The 18,817-nt window shown below is 37.2% G+C and overlaps 1 protein-coding gene across 1 annotated transcript; it reads left to right on the top strand.

Moving 5' to 3' along the window:
* The first annotated feature begins 366 nt into the window (after positions 1-366).
* LOC115928724 (trafficking protein particle complex subunit 5-like) lies at positions 367-16,515 on the top strand. The gene is made up of 5 exons (XM_030996565.1): positions 367-489; positions 7,285-7,373; positions 8,166-8,292; positions 8,967-9,024; positions 16,220-16,515. The coding sequence occupies exons 1-5, from the start codon at positions 424-426 to the stop codon at positions 16,498-16,500; spliced, it is 621 nt and encodes a 206-aa protein (XP_030852425.1). The 5' UTR covers positions 367-423; the 3' UTR covers positions 16,501-16,515.
* The last annotated feature ends 2,302 nt before the right edge of the window (positions 16,516-18,817 follow it).

Raw genomic sequence — 18,817 nt, 5'->3', positions numbered from 1 at the left:
TTTACAATGATTTTCAGCCATTTTGTGGTAATTTGATTTACCTACTACTAGTGCTCATCCATTCATTTGCCCATATAAGTTCATCAATTTGATTGAAAGCATAAGAAATATTTTTCATGGCAAGACATATAAATTTTACATTAAAAACGTGTGTTCAGAGAAGAAATTATTATTTGTTGTTGTTTGCTTGTTAATTGTTGTTGTAGTTGTTTTCTTAAAAACTTGAGGATTTTTTTTATTTATGTAGCATTTTTATTGTATTCATTTAGTACAAAAAAAACAAACATACAGCTTCATTGATTTACATAACATATAAAAATATAAAGAAAATTGTACATCCCTCAAAAGTGAATGTCTTTTATATCGCGATATCCAGGACGTGGTATCGTTTGAGTATCGTCAATCTTTTGGTAACCCGACAGAATGGCTGACCGAAAATTGCAGAAGACAGGCTTAGTAGACCGGCCCTTGAGCAAAGGGAAAGGCGAGGTTCGTTTTAGACCCTTATTATTATCTAATTTAGTAACATTTTACTTTCTAGAGTGCATTACATAGGTTATTTTGCGTGGCGTTTACAATGTCAAGTCCCACATACCAGGATGTATGTGTGTGTGCTGTATACTATTGGATTAACTTGCACGTAGGCCTAGACTAAATCTAGGTCTACTTTACTTTACTTTACTTTAATACACGATGTTGTAGGTCTAAGCCTGTTCATCGATCCAGGATTCTTCCGTGATTACTGCTATTTATGGAGGGAGGAGGTTGTGTGATAACATGAGACAATAGACAACACCTAGACCGGCTCATACAGCAGGCTTACCGGTACACTCTTTGACCAGTGACTATCAAGTCTATTCTTAAAAGAGTTTACCGACCCAGCTGCCACAACGTTTTCTGGGAGACCGTTCCACAGTTCCACGACTCTATTGCTAAAAAAGTATTTTCTTATATCTAGCCTTGAATATTTCTTTTCAAGTTTTCTAGAGTGACCTCGAGTTCTATCTTCTGTACTCATCTTAAAGGGCATCTCTTGCACAGTGTACAAGCCATTCACGTACTTATACACATCGATCATGTCCCCCCTTTTACGCCTGTGAACAAGAGTTGGTAGTTTGAGTTTGGTCAAGCGCTCCTGGTATGTTAAATTTCTAAGGCCAGGAATAATCTTTGTTGCACGTCTTTGTACGCTTTCCAACATCCTCTGTTCTCCTAATCTGTATGGGGACCATGCGGTTTGTCCATATTCTAAAATGGGCCTAACGAGGCCTTTAAACAAAAACGGCATAGTATCAGTATTTAGGTACATAAATGTCCTACGGATAACTCCAAGTACTCGATTCGCTTTGAGAACTGTTTGGGAAACGTGATCTTTAAATGATAGTTGTGAATCTACTAGGACACCTAGGTCCTTTTCTACGTTTGTAACAGATAGTGTTACAGAGTCTGTCCCCTTTTTCATACAATAGTCTGTAGAGGCTTCTGCCGGTAACTTCCCAAGCCTTAAAACAGTACACTTATCAGGATGAAAGCAAAGCTGCCATTTCTCAGCCCATTCTTCCATCCGTGACAGATCCTCTTGAAGTTGCTTTCTTAAATCTGCAGTATCAGCACGGACATACAACTTAGTGTCATCTGCAAACATTGAAATATTTGAGCTGACAACTTTTGGAAGGTCATTGACAAATAGCAAAAATAAACATGGACCCAACACACTGCCCTGCGGCACTCCACTCAGGACTTTGCCCCACTTAGACTGCTTGCCTCTGACCACTACTCTTTGCTGCCGTCCACTCAGAAAAGACTCTAACCATGCAAGTACATTCCCACGAACTCCATACGATTCTAATTTGAGAAGCAGCCGGTGGTGAGGCACCGTATCGAACGCCTTCATGAAGTCCAAATATATGGCATCTACTGTGCCTCCATCATCCAAAATCTGTGTCCACTGGTCCAACACCTCTAAAAGATTGGTGATGCAAGAACGACCAACTACGAACCCATGCTGGTGAACTGAAATCAAATCATTCGTCATAAGATGGTCAAGCAATTGCTTACGCACAAGATTCTCCATCATTTTACAAATAATGCTTGTTAGACTAACTGGCCTATAATTTTTACTATCACTTTTGTTACCTTTCTTGAAAATCGGGGTAACATTTGCAGATTTCCAGTCCTGGGGCAACTGTTTACTTTCAAGACTCTTTTGGAACAGCAAAGAAATCGGTAGAGCTAACACATCTGCTAGTTCTTTTAGTAGACGGGGATGTATTTTGTCAGGCCCCGGAGATTTATTAGGCTTAAGTCTACGCAGTAGTTCATACACATCTCCTGACGTAATCTGTATGTCGTCTAGTGGAGTGTCAAATTCAACATCTAAAGGGAGAGGGATATCTTGTAAATCTTCCTGGGTGAAAACTGAAGAGAAGAAATCTTGCAAAACCTCAGCCTTTTCCTGATCCGTTTCCGTTTTACTCCCATCAGGTTTGGTTAAATTACAGACACTTTCCCGAGTTGTTATTTTTGAGTTTACATATGACCAGAAGGCTCTTGCATTCTTCTTAACTCCTGAGGCTATATATTTCTCATATGAACTCACCGCCTTCCTACACTGCCACCTTGCGTGGTTGCTGGATCTACTATAACAACGTCTTTGCTGTTCAATTTCTGCACTAGAATACTTTTCCCGATTTTTTTCGCTTCTCATCTCTTGCCACTTTCTGAAATGTCTATGTTTTTCTCTAACCACTTCCAGAGTCTCTCTGTTCATCCAATGTTTTTTCCTCTGACCTACGTTTAGTGTTTTCTTTGGTGTATAACGATTACAGATGTCTAACAGTGTAGTTTTGAAGAAAGACCATGATTTTTCCATGGACATATCCCGAAATTCATTATTCCAATCAATTTCCATAATCTTATCATACATAGTATCATAGTCTGCTTTATCATAGATGTATCTTGTTTCTCCAGTTTTGGCGCCTTGGCCTCTTATTTTCATGTCAAAAATCAATGTATAATGATCACTTCTGCCAAGACTGGCAGAGGTCGTAATATCTGCAATAGCATGTTCATTAGCTGTGAAAACCAAGTCTAGGACATTGGAACATTGGCCACTACGGTGCCGTGTAGGCTGAACTTGGTGCTGTACTAGGAAAGCATCTTTAGTGCTCTCAATAAATTTATGAGCTGGATGCTCTACACCCTTTGTACAAGATTCTAATCCCCAGTCTATGTCTGGAAAATTAAAATCCCCAATTAACAAAACATCCTGAAAGGTACTCTGACCCACTTCTTGGAAAAGTGCACACAACCCATCATTTACACGGTTATCTGCATTTGGACTTCTATAAAAAAGACCTACAAGGAGTTTACCACCTTCCTGAAAATCAACTGTGGCAAAAATTGCTTCTTTGAAGCTACTAACAGAAAAACATGTATAGGCCTCTGCTTTGAGGCTCTTACATATATACAAACAAATCCCACGGCCATTTTCGTGGAGATTATGAAAAATATCGAAACCATCTAGCTTCACTTCAGCTACTTCAACATTGTAACGTAAATTCTTTGGCTTAACTTCTGTAATGCCAATTATTTGTGGTTTATACAAAGTAATGATTGATTTAAATTCATCTCTTTTATTCAATAATGAATCTACATTTGCATAAATGCACTTGAGTTTATTAAGTTTACAACCTACTGGTTGATTTCTGGGAAGTCTTCGCGGCTCTCCAGGTCTTTTACTTGTTCTACGGGTGTTTTGTTTGTCTTTCTTCTCACATTTGTTTCCATTCTCTTTGCTTGTGCTGCTTCTATATATGTCCCGATGTTGGTCACCCTTCCCCTCCTTCTCACCCACTGTGCATTCATATCCCCTTGACGGGCTGACTCTCCCTTTTTTTCCTGCAATTCCATGTATAAGTTTTTTTCTTCCTCTCTTTGGATCGGGGTTAAGTCTCTACGAATAACAACTCTCTTTGTGTTAACAAATTGTTTTAGTCGCGGAGCTGATTTTATGATCGAGTCCCTTTCTTTAACTGTTTCGGTGCTAACTCTAAGGGGGCGTGGTTTGCCAGCGGCCGTTTCCCTGCTGTATTTCCCCAAACGTCTAACGTCTATGATCTTAGTGGGTGGAGCATCAATCTATTTTCTCCCCTGGCGCTGGCCTCGGCCTCGGCAGTCGGTATGTCTATTCGACTATAATGAGTCATGCTTGTGACTGTCCTTTGCATCTGTCCTCCATGGCGATCTCACTCTCAGTCTGTGGATAGAGGCCAAGCCCAAGCACAGCTATAAATTCTGTTTGCATTCATCAAAACTAAAATAATTTGACAAGAATTCAAGACAAGAGAGCTTGTTTTCTAATTCATTGGCCACGCCGCGCCCATGCCCATGATGTGATTTTAGTAGAGTTGCAAATCGGGGAGTTTGTTGAAACTGTCATGACTGTTGACATGCATGAAGAAGACAAAGAACAAGAAGAAGAAGACGACAAAGAACAGGAAAAAGTTCAAGAAGAAGAAGAAGAGGAAGAAGTTGGAGCAGGAGGAGGTGAAGAAGAAGGCTTGCTTGTCTGATGACGTCATTGGAAAAATTTCCTTTCGCCTCGACTTCGAATTTTCAGAAACGGACATGTGAAAGTGCATTTTTGTTCAAGTCAAAGTTCATTGTCATCTTTACCATCGTAATCTTCCCTGAAGATAAGTTTTAATTGAGTAAAGGAGCCCGTTTTCGGCCACTTAAGACAAAATCCTATTTTTAGGACTCTTTACTTCCTATTTATTATCATTGCTTGTTCAAATAATGAAGCAAATATTATTATTATTTAAACAAAAAAAGAATCCCAGAAAAAAATCACGAATTGCCATGACAATATTCATTTCAATTTTAACTGTTTTGGAGCCCGTTATCGGCCGAGCGTTTCAGTTTACGGCCGCATGTACAAAGTCAATAGGAAGCGCTCGCGCGCGCCGTGCGTTTCCGCGCTGATGTACAGCACAAGCGGGTGGAGCAGGTATCCCACGCCGGAGCTCCCTGGTGCTCGCCTGGCCGAAGACAGGCACAGCGGTGATCGGAAGTTGGAATCTGAATTAGACAGAGATATCGTGTGTGCGTCGCGGTGTGCGGCTGCATTGATTTAATACATGCTATGAGATACTTTTGAGCTTGCGACTAGCACAAAATCGGGCTCTAAATCTGAAAAATACTTGAAATAAAGCTCATTTTATGGTACCCATATTTCTTACAGACACGCGTAAGATACTCGATTTTTCAGATTTGGGTAGCGGGACCGGCGATTACATCGCTAAAATGTGATATTTTAGGATATATTTTCCATTGCAAATGTGGTTCTTCAGTGACACTGGCATGGTATGGTATGTGCGGGATATGTGTTATGCTATTATGCGATGTATTTTAGAGTGATTTTACCTTGCATCCAACCAATCGGCCGAAAACGGGAGCTGGCCGATTACCGGCTCCTTTACTCTAGTTCTAAAACTAATTTAATTCGTTTATTTATACATTTTTCTCGTTACTTGATGAATATAAATCAAATCGGAACATACGATCATTGTTTTTTTACTTCCTCAAAATTGATTGTCAGGAAATTACGGAAATTCGTCTGTCTTTTTGTGGCAGTGAGTTCATTAACGACTAATTAGCTAATTAATTTGCTAATTGCTAATTACTAATTAATTATAGAAGGGTCTATAGTACATCAAATAATACAATATTGGTTTTCTTCCCCTATCACATGTTCTTTCCTTAAGGTTTTATCTAGAAAAATGAATAATTTTTACATTTTTGATAAGACCATCCTTTATATTGGTCATGGTCGGTCACAGATTTTGAGAGGTCTCAATGGTAAAACAATGGCGATAATTAAATCAGATTTTTAATCTTAAAAAAATCATAACTCGCTAAATATTTGTCCTAGAGCTATGGTTTATATACCATTTTAAATGGTTTTTCAAGCCCTTTCCAATGATATAAGATACAATGTAATCCCACAATTTTTATTTTTTTAGTCACATACCTAAATACAGAGGCGCTAGAATATTGCAGAGGTTGTGTCACATATTTGGTGTACAAATATATCATAAATTTCTGTATTTATCCAAAGGGCCTTCTCCATTGGGGCCCTATTCAAAACTTGTCATTTTGTGTATTGGAACAAATAGGAAAGTTGTCAGGCACTTCACGATAGTGACACTGTCAATTCAACCAGTTTGAAGTGCTCATACGTATTAGATTACGACCTTTAAACAATCATAGATTTGTCATCTTTTGTCTGATTTCGTTTAAACTTCACGAGTCTGCTTATCTGATTGGTTTTCTTTCTTTTAGAGTAGTTTTCTATTGAGGCTGGATCTCACTTTAAGTGATGTCTCCAAATATTAAAATGATACTGTAATTGGATCTGTATAGAATGCACACACATTATGTAGTCCTGTGCATATGGATGGGATTATGTACATAATTATATGGGTTTTGTTTGTAACCCTTTATTCAGGGTTTTCAGGGGCTATCGTCTATGTTTGCGCGCAGGCTGCACCTAAACTTTGCGTTAGTTATCATATTTTGAGGCAAATGTCAAGTTTTTTGTAATGGAAAATATGGGATTTTTGCTACTTTGTTTTTTAATTTATGGGTATCGGTAGGTTACTCATGAGTGCACCTTGTATAAGTTTCAAATTTTTCTTTTGCTACAACTCATTCACTCTGCATAGTACTGTGTAGTGGTCCCTTCCCCACATTGATCACTGATTTGTGTTCTTGCTAACCAGCAAGGTGCACATGGTCCTGTAGTCATCTGTTTGATAGTTAACAACTAAATTATTCAACCCCTACAGTGTAAATTTGATGTTATTTTGTGTTAATCGTAATTCAAGAGTGAAAAGTGGACATGTTGAATTTGGTTTGATCCAGACCTTCTCAAAAGAAAGTTGGTGTGAAGCGGTGGAGCCATACCTCCAATACTCTAGGCTACTTCAAACGGTTTAATTTTCTCAGAGTTATCAATGATATTATGTTATTAAAATTCTGGAGAGAGATTTGTGTATTTTGTTTTGTATATCGCCTTGAGTAATAGATAAGTGCGCTTTATAAGTATTTATTATTATTATATTTTATATTATATAGTTCATATTTCAAAATTTGCTGTGGTAATAGTAGTTAGTACATGTACATAGTAGTAGTAGTAGTAGACTTTATTGGTTCACTGGTGTTGCACAAGGCTTATCTGACAGTTAGTCCATGTTTTGCTTGTTTCAATCTTTCCCACAGATTAACATTAGCACCTTTGCCTTGCTATTCTCTGAAATGGTTCAATACTGTCAGAACAGAGTTTCGTCGGTGCCAGAACTACAGAGCAAGTGAGTAACCATCTATTATGCTATCATACAATTTACATGCAGTAGCCTACTGCCTAAAGACCATAGCAAGGGGGGCAAATGGAAAAAATGTACATACAGTACATTATCAAAGATAGCATAAGTTTGTATGGAGCATGTTTGTTAATTGCATTGTAAATCATGATCAAAATCTACAATCTTAAAATAGGGAAGTGTGGTTTGGCAGCAGGACTTTTAAAACACTTGCCCATACATGTATGACTCCTCAGATTGAAATGTTATTCGGCAATAAGATGTTAACCCATACATTGTTTTCCAAACAGGTTGGCTATCCATGTTTTGATTCATTTTGAACAGAAAATATCTGAATTTGTATGAGTTTTGATGAATCTGTTGAAAGAAACAATGGTGAATGTATAATCTTATTTACATGTAGTGCTTCTTGATGTATAATTTTTCATCAAATCCAAGGGCTATCGAAACACCTCATGAATTGATAAAGAGTCCAGATGGCTAAGGTACTTCCCTTATGGACTTGTAGTACTATTAGGATTAACACACTTGTTAATTTTCAAAGGTGCAACAGCAGTAACACTCCTTATCCCTTATCATGAAGGTGCATACTATGTAGAAAATATAAGTTGGAGCTAGCTCAGAAAAAACATAAATAAAACCCTCACACACACACACAAACAAACACACACACATACACAACCCACACAGGAAATCTATGATGCTCTTTAAAAGAAAACACTTCTGTACTTGAAAATACCTTCATGATTTGATCCTCTTCTCTTCCAATACATGTAACAGGTTGTCTGATTTGGGGCAGCACGTAGGAGTTCGAATTCTGGACTTGCTTTTCATCCGAGAGAGAGGATTGAAAAGGGAAACCAAACTGCTCAACATCTTGCTCTTTATCAAATCTAATGTTTGGAAGGTAAGGACACCCAGAAGTAGTGTTTATTGATCAGTGTTTGCAGAAGAGAATGTAAAGATATAAAATAATGAAGTAGTACGAGATCCATAAGGTGTATTTACCTAGTGATTATTATTTTTTTGTAAGCTCATTTTGCAGCCATAAATGTGTAGCTTGCATCTAACTCTCTTCATTTTATCTCTTTGAAATTCTGAAAGTGGCAAAGTAATAATGTATCATACTTTATTGGGCAAGTATTAGACTACATGTAGATTAAAAATGGGTAATAGGTTCTGAATAAAGTAGGCCTATCTAATGCTATCTTTAAGCACTGTGTATGAGGAGTTTACTTCATTTAAAGGTGCTAGTTATGGATCTCAATATATTGTAATATCAAAATCAAAATTCAGATTGCATTGTTGAACTTCATGGCCTGAATTCACAAAGGTTGTAGTAGACAAACCTAGGTTTATGTTTTAGACCAAGGTTTGTCTGAACCTTGGTCTGAAACGCATTGAAACGCGTCATGTGACGCACACAAACCTAGGTTTGTCGACAAACCTCCTTTGTGAATTTGGGCCACTGTGTATACAATTTTGAACATGAACAGTATGTTAGATGTAGTATGTATTTCAGCTCCTTTCACCGGTGGGCCATTTAGGATGAATATTCCCAACATTTTTTCTTCATTACAGGTTCTCTTTGGAAAAGAGGCAGATAAATTGGAACATGCAAATGATGATGAAAGAACTTGTATCCTTTAGATGTATTTTAATTCTGCATAATTCTGCATAATTCTGCATAATTCTGCATACACTTTAGTTCGGCCAGTCCAAGGTATATTTGTCACCTTGTATCAAAGATGTTATGTGAACAGTTTATCTGAAGATTTTATCAACTTGGCTTTACTGGTTCTTGTATCAGACCAAACACCATTAAGGAATTGATACTTTCATGGTTGATCTTCTGCATTGTCATTATTGTTGGCAAGATATTGCACTAAAAAAGCAATAGTATACCTTGGACTTGCTCAATTTGTCTTTTTAAAATACTGTTGTGCTTGCATGATGTAGACTTGAGAGAGAGAATGATGGTTTGAAAGTTGGATAAATTGATTGAAAGTTATTTAATGTGACTTTGTGCAAAGCTCTCCTACTCTGGTACATGTACATGGGAATGGCTTTTAATGAAGACAATAAAAAGAAGAAACAACAAAGTAACTGGTATATGGGACTACAGTATACACGTATTTGAACCTGTAAGAATGTGATTTATTTGGTTCATTGTATTTGTCAGTAGAGTCATTTATGTTTAATTTTTCTGGATGATGATTTGGTCCTAACTCCATGATGTGACTTCGTGCAAAGCTCTCATACTCCAATACACAGGAATGACTTTTAATGAAGACAATAAAAAGAAACAACAACAACAAAATCAACACTAACAAATAAATTAGTAAATGGGACTACAGTATACAGTGTACATGTACTTGTACCTGTGAGAATGTGATTTGACTTGATTTATTTTGGTTCATTGTATTCGTCAGAGTAGATTTATGTACCTCTCTTTTTCTGGATAATGATTTGGTCCTAAATGTGAACAATTTACGACTGTCCAGTTTGAAAGAAAAATTTGATAAGTTTCAAAGGGGCAAAGGACAAAAGGAAAAGGATGTGGGGATTGGTGGTGGGGACGATTCCTGACATGATGTTAAAGGGATCCGGTAACTTTGTCTCAGATTCTGAAACAAAATCCTGGATTAAGCTCATGCTGCAATCATAATTATAAACCTTTTGGTCAGTCAGGAACCCCATGACTTTTAGTTTTACAAGCCGATCGCCTGTCTGTTTATCAAGATATTTATGATCGAAAATCGAAACCAAATTTTGCGTTTTCCTTACGGTTTTCATAACACTACAGTCTATTGGGGAAAACAAGTTTGGTAAAACTGAAAACTCAAAGATTTTGTACTTTTTTGAGGCACTTCTTGATCAATTTGAAGCGCAATTTTTTTAGGGCTTCAATATCACAGACACCTATAACATGTAGGGCCGTGCATCTCAGATTTAACATTGTTAAATGATGCCTTTAACAGATCATAAGTCATGAGAGTATAAAGCAAGCATTCAAAGATGTAGAGCTAGAATGAAGTGCCTTGAATGATAAAAGGAGGCTCTATTTTTATGCCTCCGTTACGAAGTAGCCGGAGGCATTATGTTTTCGGGTTGTCCGTCCGTCCGTACGTCCGTACGTACGTACGTACGTACGTCTGTACGTACGTACGTCCCGTTCTCGTGATCGCGTTATCTGAAGAACTGGTTGATGGATTCCTGCCAAACTTTGGTCATGTACGTATCTTGTAGAGCCGATGAACTGATTAGATTTTGGGGTTACGAGGTCAAAGGTCAAAGGTCACAGGGCTCATTATGTATGCAAAACAAGCTCGTGATCGCGTTATCTGAAGAACTGGTTGATGGATTCCTGCCAAACTTTGGTCATGTATGTATCTTGTAGAGCTGATGAACTAATTAGATTTTGGGGTCACGAGGTCAAAGGTCGAAGGTCACAGGGCTCATTATGTATGCAAAACGAGCTCGTGATCGCGTTATCTGAAGAACTGGTTGATGGATTCCTGCCAAACTTTGGTCATGTATGTATCTTGTAGAGCCGATGAACTGATTAGATTTTGGGGTCACGAGGTCAAAGGTCAAAGGTCACAGGGCTCATTATGTATGCAAAACGAGCTCGTGATCGCGTTATCTGAAGAACCGATTGATGGATTGCTGCCAAACTTAGGTCATGTATGTTACTTGCAAAGCCGAAAAACTGATTAGATTTTGAGGTCACGAGGTCAAAGATCAAAGGCCACAGGGCTCATTATATATGCAAAACGAGCTTGTGATCGCGTTATCTGAAGAACCGATTGATGGATTGCTGCCAAACTTAGGTCATGTATGTTACTTGCAGAGCCGATGAACTGATTAGATGTAGGGGTCACAAGGTCAAAGGTCAAAGGCCACAGGGCACATTATGTATGCAAAAACAGCTCGTGATCGCGTTATCTCAAGAACCGATTGATGGATTCCTGCCAACTTAGGTCATGTATGTTTCTTGCAGAGCCAATGAACTGAGTAGATTTTTGGTTCATAAGGTCAAAGGTCATGGGCTCATTATGTATGCAAAAATACCTTGTAATCACAATATTCTGAGAACCTGTTAATGGATTACAATTGAACTTGAATTCGAAAAATTTCTTCTGTTTTGGTTTGTAAAATTGCTCTATGACGGAGGCATCATTTTCGACTGCGCGCAGTCGAAGTTCCATCTAGTTCTTGAAATGTCAAGAGGCACTTGACTGTTCCCACTAATGACCTGTGGTTGCTATACATTGTACGGGTAAGATAATGAAGACTTGGCTAGTGGAATGGACTAGCACAGTCTGAGATGGGGCCCCTCAGGGGATTTTAGTATTTTTGTATTCAAGGAATTGAAATAGCTTCCGAAAACACTTCTGGTCTGACAATCACTTTATTGAGCAAGTCTGCAATTTCATACACTTTATACATTTAATTTGTTCTGCTGGATTGTTACACATGTACATGTACCCAAATCTTTAAAGTTCCACATACATGTACCGGATAGCTGTTTAAAAAAATGTTCTTATTAAAAAAAAGAATTACCGGTATGAACAATATAACATTTTCTGTAATACCATGTCCAAGATTTAGTTTGGAATAATGCTAATCTTTTTTTGAATGGGGCCTGTTCTTTTAAGAAATCAAGTTCAGGACCCTATTTTAGAAGACTTGTTATCAAAACAAATTACAAAAGTTTTAAATTTATTGAAGTCACTGTATTTGATTGGCTGTGAGCAATTTAAACAAAATGAAGTGAAAACTGTAATTGTGAAACAGTGCCCAGATTTTAAAAGATTCGCCTTTCATCATACTTTGGCTCAGCATTGACTGGTATCAACGTGAAGTGTACACTGTACAGTATATCCCATAGCAAGGTTATGGCTTGGCAGTGTAGCTTCCAATCAATTAGATAACAAGGTTTTTTCCATGGAAACCTGAGTCACCTCAATGAAATCTTGGATGATCTCTGACTCCAAGCCATAGAAGATGGAAGATCAACCAGACTTTACTTTCAGTATGAAGTTAAGTCGGTTCACACTGTAAAACCTTGTTTAGGCATGCAATAAACTGTCTAAAAGGTCTAAAAGGGCCATTTCCCCTTATTTTTTTAAGCATTGGAACAAAAAAACCCACAGCAATATTTGTTAAGGGGTAGAGGTGGAGGAGAGGGGGTAGGGGGGGGGTGCTGCATATATGTCTAAATGGGTGTGAATGGTTTTCCAAGGAGCTTGACTCTTGAGTACCATTTGAGCATATTACTTTGGGGAGATGTGTGGGAGATAGTGTGGTCTACCCCCACAGTCTAGCCCACAGTCCCACGCTTGAAGCCCACACTACCTACAAAGTGTGATCAGATAATTAAAGGATGCTGCATTTTCTTGGCTGAAGTGATGTTTTATCTATAACAGAAGTCGCCTCTCAAATATTTAGTAGGGCTTTGTTTGAGCATGTGAAAAGTGCACCACATTTTGATGTGTGACCATACATTAAGTGGTTCATGTCCATTTTTAGATGACATTGACATGATGTTTATCCTTGTTACTTGACCATCTTCATTATGATTGTCCAAACAGGAGATTAATGTCTACTTGGCTTTCCGTTACTAATTGGGGAATTCAATACTTCCGGTAAAACCTGCCAACTTTTAGAGCACTTTTTCTGAGTAACTGGTCAAGTGGTGTCATCCCCCAAGTATGACTCAATCAACCTTTTCACATACAATGCAAGCAGATTCAGGGAACCATTGATCACATTAGATTTCACAGAGATCATTAATCCAATCATGAATATTCTTGGTTTAATGCTCTAATTATCCAGTTTACCTTGCGCTATAGCTCTTTCTTTTTTACTGGGTAAATCATAAGAGAGATTTAAGCAGTTTCCTTGAAATGGAATTAGAAAGTGTTTATCAAACATGTCTACTCAATGCCTATCAAGCATGTTTGTTTCGATGTCTTTATAAAAAAGAAACCATGCACCTTGTCATTGTGGTGAAGATTTTTAAGACTGTTTTCTTGCAAATTGGCATAATTTCAAGACTAAGTCAAGATTACTTTAGACCATAGGTGATGAGTAGCCAATGTAATAGCCAAATGTAGAAGATAATCATCAGATGATCTTTATGTGTTTTGGTATGAAAAGGAGTCTCGAGCAGTAGATTCCCATGTGCTAATCTTAACGTAACATGTAGCTGTGAATGTTTCATATTAGAATTAAATAGATTTTGGAATTGTGACAGTTTTACTTCACATGCTGGGATGTCTGACAGTTGGTAACGAAAAGTAAACGACATATGATGGTAGCAAATATCCATACATTCAACAGTGAGAGAAAATCTTGATAAGAAACATTTTAAGGGCGCAAATGAATATATATTAGACATGGAACTCTTGAAGAGGTTCATTTGAATAGATGTTATTTGATATCACTAATCAAGAGAGAATTTGTTATCCATATATTTGTAAAAGTGTTGTTCGAAACAATGAGACAAGATACAATCAATGATCCATGTCCATAGTAGTACATGTACTGTAGCTTCATCTACACAGTATCAGTATATATTGCATCTCTTGCCAAGTGTTTTTAAAATATTTTATGAGGGCCCATCTTTATAGTTCTTCTGAGAATGATCAGTGTGGTTTGAAAGCGTACATGATTAGGAAGTACAGAGTGGGTAAGCTGAGAAATAAGTTAAAGCTTGTCAGGAATGTTTAGTGATAATGATTATATGACTTGTTAAAGCACAATCTTTTGTTTAATTATTTACACTTGTGACACTGACAGAATGGCAAAATCATTACAAGAATGGTTGCTGCAACCTTCTGATCCATTGAAAACTTGTTAAAGAAGTTCATGACTTCATTAGTTTGTATTTGAACTCATTAATTTTGCATAGTCATAATTCTATTTGTGATCAGGATCTCAACATCTGAAGTATTTATTGGAGGCCGCCTCCTGATTTGGTTCTTAAGAAGAAATAATAACCACTATTCTGATTAAATTATTCCCAAGAACTGATCACCATTCTGATACAGAGGTAAAATCATTAATTAGATGATCATTACTTTGAAAAATGTCTGGATCATCTGGCAGCATCTTAGTGTGATTTTTTCATGATGTCTACACTAAGTTCCACTGACCTTTTTTCATAGTTACAGTGTATGAAGTGATTTTCATAATTTGTAAAAAGTGAACAAGTAGGCATTATAGAAAGAAGGATCCAATGAAAAGGATGGCTCTTCAAATGCTCTCATGTTCTGAATATGACAAGTAGCAGCTAAAGGTTATGGACCACATTTTCACGTTCTTGTAGTCCTGTATACAAAACTATGTGTACAGTCACAACAGTGCATGTACAGGTAAATGTTTAAGAGTGGACCAATTTCTTATCATTTTGATGATTCCAAAACCTCACAGTATATATTCACCAATACTTATGTGCTACGTGATAAACCTTTTTCCTATTTCTTTTAGACAGTTTCTTTAATAATAATAATCATAATAATATTATTGATCATTAAGGAGCTCTAAAAACAAAGAGTGTCATATCACTTACAAGATTATAGAGCATGAAGGAGAAACATGATAGAGGTGTCATGGTCGAGTGGATATGTCACCGGACTGTGGATCACAAGGTCCGCGGTTCGATTCCAGCCGCAGTAGTAATGTCCTTTGGCAAAACATTGATCTCCATTTGCCACTCTCAACCCAGGTGATGTAAATGGGTACCTGGCAGGAATTAATTCCTTGAAATGCTAGAGCGCCGTATTGGCAGCCGTGCTAAAGCCAGGGTAATAATCGGGAGTGCCAGGAGTGTCAAGTCTGACAGACATGAGCGTTATTCAAGAACCCACTATTATTATTATTAAACATACCGGTAGACTTATAAACATAGGTAAATTGCATTAAGTTACTGAGGGAAGAAGTAAGTTTTAAGAGATCTTTTGAAAGAGGCGAGACAGTCTAATTCTATAATCGAAGGTGGGATATTAATTGTTCCATGTTTTCAAAGCAGCCACTGTATAAAACGCTATTTGGTGGATGAGAGTCTGGATTTGGGAATAATAAGTTTACATTCTGGAGCAAAGATTATGAGCTGTTGTTTGTATTTTTAGGGTGTCATTAAGATATTTAGTTGCCATAGATTTAGAACTTTGAAAACATACTAGCAGACCTAAAGCAGAATGCAAAACTGTAGTGTAGAGGTAACCACTGGTGTTCCTTATTCAAGGGAGAAGTATGAGTCTGCACGATGCAATGGCATCGCCAGAACTCAACTTTATCTTTAATCTGACAATTGAATTTAGGGAATGAGTCAGAAGACCGATAAGTTGATCAAAGTTTTTAATTCTCATGGGTCTTGTGTCATGTAGAAGGTTTGTTGGGGTTAGTTTAGCTAAGGGTTATACATGTAGGAGGTTGTTGCTGTAATACCCATGAATACCAATAGAACTTAAGACCTTTAGGCTGTAGTGTAGGTCTGTTGGACAAATTTAATGAAGTACTATGAAGATAAAAGTGATACAGGGGAACAAATTTTAAACAAATTTTGGGGGCTACTTTTCAAGCTTGCTTGCATTAAAATTACAATCTTCAATTGTTTTGCATTGAACTCTATGCAAAATTATTTGGGCTCTCTAATGACTTTCGGGGGCTCTTTTGGGCATTTCGGGGGCTAATTCACCCCGAGCCCCTGTGTATTTTTGTTCTGGATATATTTACATGTTAATTTTGTTTTTCAATTTATAATGTGCTACACATGAATTTATCTCAACAATTTCAATATACTCCTTGACTGTTCAATTGACCAGATTATATCATAGAGAAGGAGTCTGTTATCAACAGGTTCATTTCAGTGCCAAAGGATAAAGGTATGTATATTTTGATTTGTTTTAATTTTCTGTTTATACACTATGCTTGCCCTTTTGATTGTCTCCTGAGCCAGAAAGGTGTTAACTCTACTTTTGTATCTAGAGTTAATGTTCTAGTTCACAAAAGACAAGATAATGATTTGAAATATATACTCTTGATCAAATTGAGTGTTGGATTGGATTGCACGTTGTGTTGGAGTAAATTCCTTCTTGAATATTAAAAGGTATGAAATGTCATAATTGCTTGCTTTGTTTTTGTTTATTTTGTTCTGTAGTATGTGTGCGCTTCTGTTTTAAATATACGATTCAAGCAAGTTGCATATATTTATGTACACTGTTTACACTTTTATGACAATCTTAATATTAAATAGTGCAATTACAATTTATTCTCAAGCAGATCTCTGTGCAATATAATATTCTTTTTACCAAATAAACTCCTACCTGAGAATGTCATTTAGACCTTTATCTATGAATTAAATATGACAAATATGTATATGAAAATAATAGATAAGAACATGTTTACCAAAAAAGCATGTTCTTTTAACATTTAAAAATGTTATTTTGTATGTCAACATTACGTGTAAACATGCATGATCCAGCTATTCATGTGCACATATGTGCAAAACATGTTTTGTATTGCAAGAATAAACCATTATTTATTTAATAACTTTGATTATAGAGAACTTCATTGAGTTTTATCCTCATTCTTTTCATGTACCTTCGGTATATATTTTCATCTTCACTTCATACATGTATGTCTTATACATGTACTTTGTTTTTTCTTTTAAAGAAAACTTGGATTGCTTGCATGGTTCAGTAGTATACAATGATGAGAAACTTTGACACATAGTTATCTCATGATGAATGAATGTTTATATAATATTCTTGTTGTTGTCAACCCTGTAATCAGTGGACCAACGCAGTGGTAGAATCGGTAGATAGATCTTAATATCACCGAGAATTCAAGCTTCAGAATATTTCTAAACACCTATGGAACTATAGGTATAGAGTCTTGAGAGAGCATTTCTGTTTGAATGCTCTCACAACTTTTTATCTTGTGCAGAGGTTATACATGCATTTACTGAAATATTCCACTGTGACCACAAAGTTGTGTATTTTAGTTTATGCACTAGTTGTCATGTGATTGTTCTCTGGAAGTATAAAAGAATAATACCAACCGTAATAAAGGACACATACGGGTACTGCAAAATTTCAGGGGAAATTTGCTGTTCTACCATCATTACATATCATTTGAAACATAGTTTCTGGAACTTTGGCAAACCATGCTGGCCTGCCTCAATAAAGACTTCAGTTCCGATGTACATGTACATGTATCTTTACACAATGTCTAATTCAGGGAGAAAGAGTGAGATTTTTGTCATGAAAACACTACATGGATGTGAGACCAACATTTGTGACTCTTACATATATAAACAAAACCAGTAATTCTTTCACTACTGAATAATATATTATAACTTGGATTCTGATTGTCGTGAGTTTCAAGTTTCAAGATCATACAATCATACATGAGAGCTGCGGGGGGGGGGGGGGGGGGGGGGGGGGGGGGGGGGGGGGGGGGGGGGGGGGGGGGGAAGGGGGCGGGGTGGTATTTGTATTTTTAGATTAATAACATTTAACATTTCCTTTTGAAAATTTGTAAGCCAATTGTAATATCCAGATGTCTTGTTTGTTATGTTTCATTGTTCCTTGCTTATTTGGATTTTTTGTTTTCTGTTGGCAAACCCATCTGCAAATCCGGTTCGACACTTTCTCTCAATCTCCATTTCATTGCAATACCCCGATGAAGAAAACAATCTTTGATCTTGTGATTAAATTTGTATCCAATCGGAGAGGGAGTTGAAAAATGATGCTGAGACTGAAAGTGACAGAGCTCTGACTTTGACCTTGGTGGTGATCGTTACTATAAGAAAGCAGGTTAGAGTTGAATACATGGTAAGGTTGACTGTGAGGACAGCAAACCAAGGTCCTCATCTCATGTTCATTATCTTGGTAGCAAATATACAAGGCTCGTTCCCCTTTAATGGTGGGCTGATTTGATTCTTTGAATTTATTCAATGCATGTCATGCATGGTCTTGGTTGGGCCACTGATGCTGTCAGGCTGAAAGCATACATCAAGGGTTCAGTGACACAAAGATGTAACTCCATATTTTGCCAAAATGAGTATTTGATGTTCAGAAAAATGTGGGCTTTCCGGGAAACACAAAGACCTAACTCCACCTAACACCTCAATGAAGTGAAACATGGACTTAACTCCTTAAGGCCCAAGTGCTCAGTGACACACAAATCACTTTTTCTCAAAATGGTAAAAATGGAGTGACGTCTTTGTGTCACTGACCCCTCGACATGTACCCTTTACTACTGTGAGAATATCAGTGAGGTTCATACAACAGTTTGTTAACTTTAGAATAAGTTTGTTGAAGTATTAGTAGGTAGGGACTGTGCGGATGCATTCGTGGTTACAATACTTTAAGTTAACTCCGAGCTATAAACCATGACAGCACGATAACTACGTGCAG

This window comes from Strongylocentrotus purpuratus, unplaced genomic scaffold (assembly GCF_000002235.5).
Source record: "Strongylocentrotus purpuratus isolate Spur 01 unplaced genomic scaffold, Spur_5.0 spur5_scaffold_3, whole genome shotgun sequence".
Taxonomy (NCBI): domain Eukaryota; kingdom Metazoa; phylum Echinodermata; class Echinoidea; order Camarodonta; family Strongylocentrotidae; genus Strongylocentrotus; species Strongylocentrotus purpuratus.
This window is presented reverse-complemented; position numbering and strand designations above follow the sequence as displayed.

What these genes read in the sequence shown, in the direction of transcription:
- LOC115928724 (XM_030996565.1), top strand. Translation starts at nt 424, where the DNA reads ATGGCTGACCGAAAATTGCAGAAGACAGGCTTAGTAGACCGGCCCTTG. An exon ending in GTGCCAGAACTACAGAGCAA is followed by an intron (nt 7,374 to 8,165) that starts GTGAGTAACCAT and finishes TACATGTAACAG; the next exon opens with GTTGTCTGATTTGGGGCAGC. An exon ending in TCAAATCTAATGTTTGGAAG is followed by an intron (nt 8,293 to 8,966) that starts GTAAGGACACCC and finishes TCTTCATTACAG; the next exon opens with GTTCTCTTTGGAAAAGAGGC.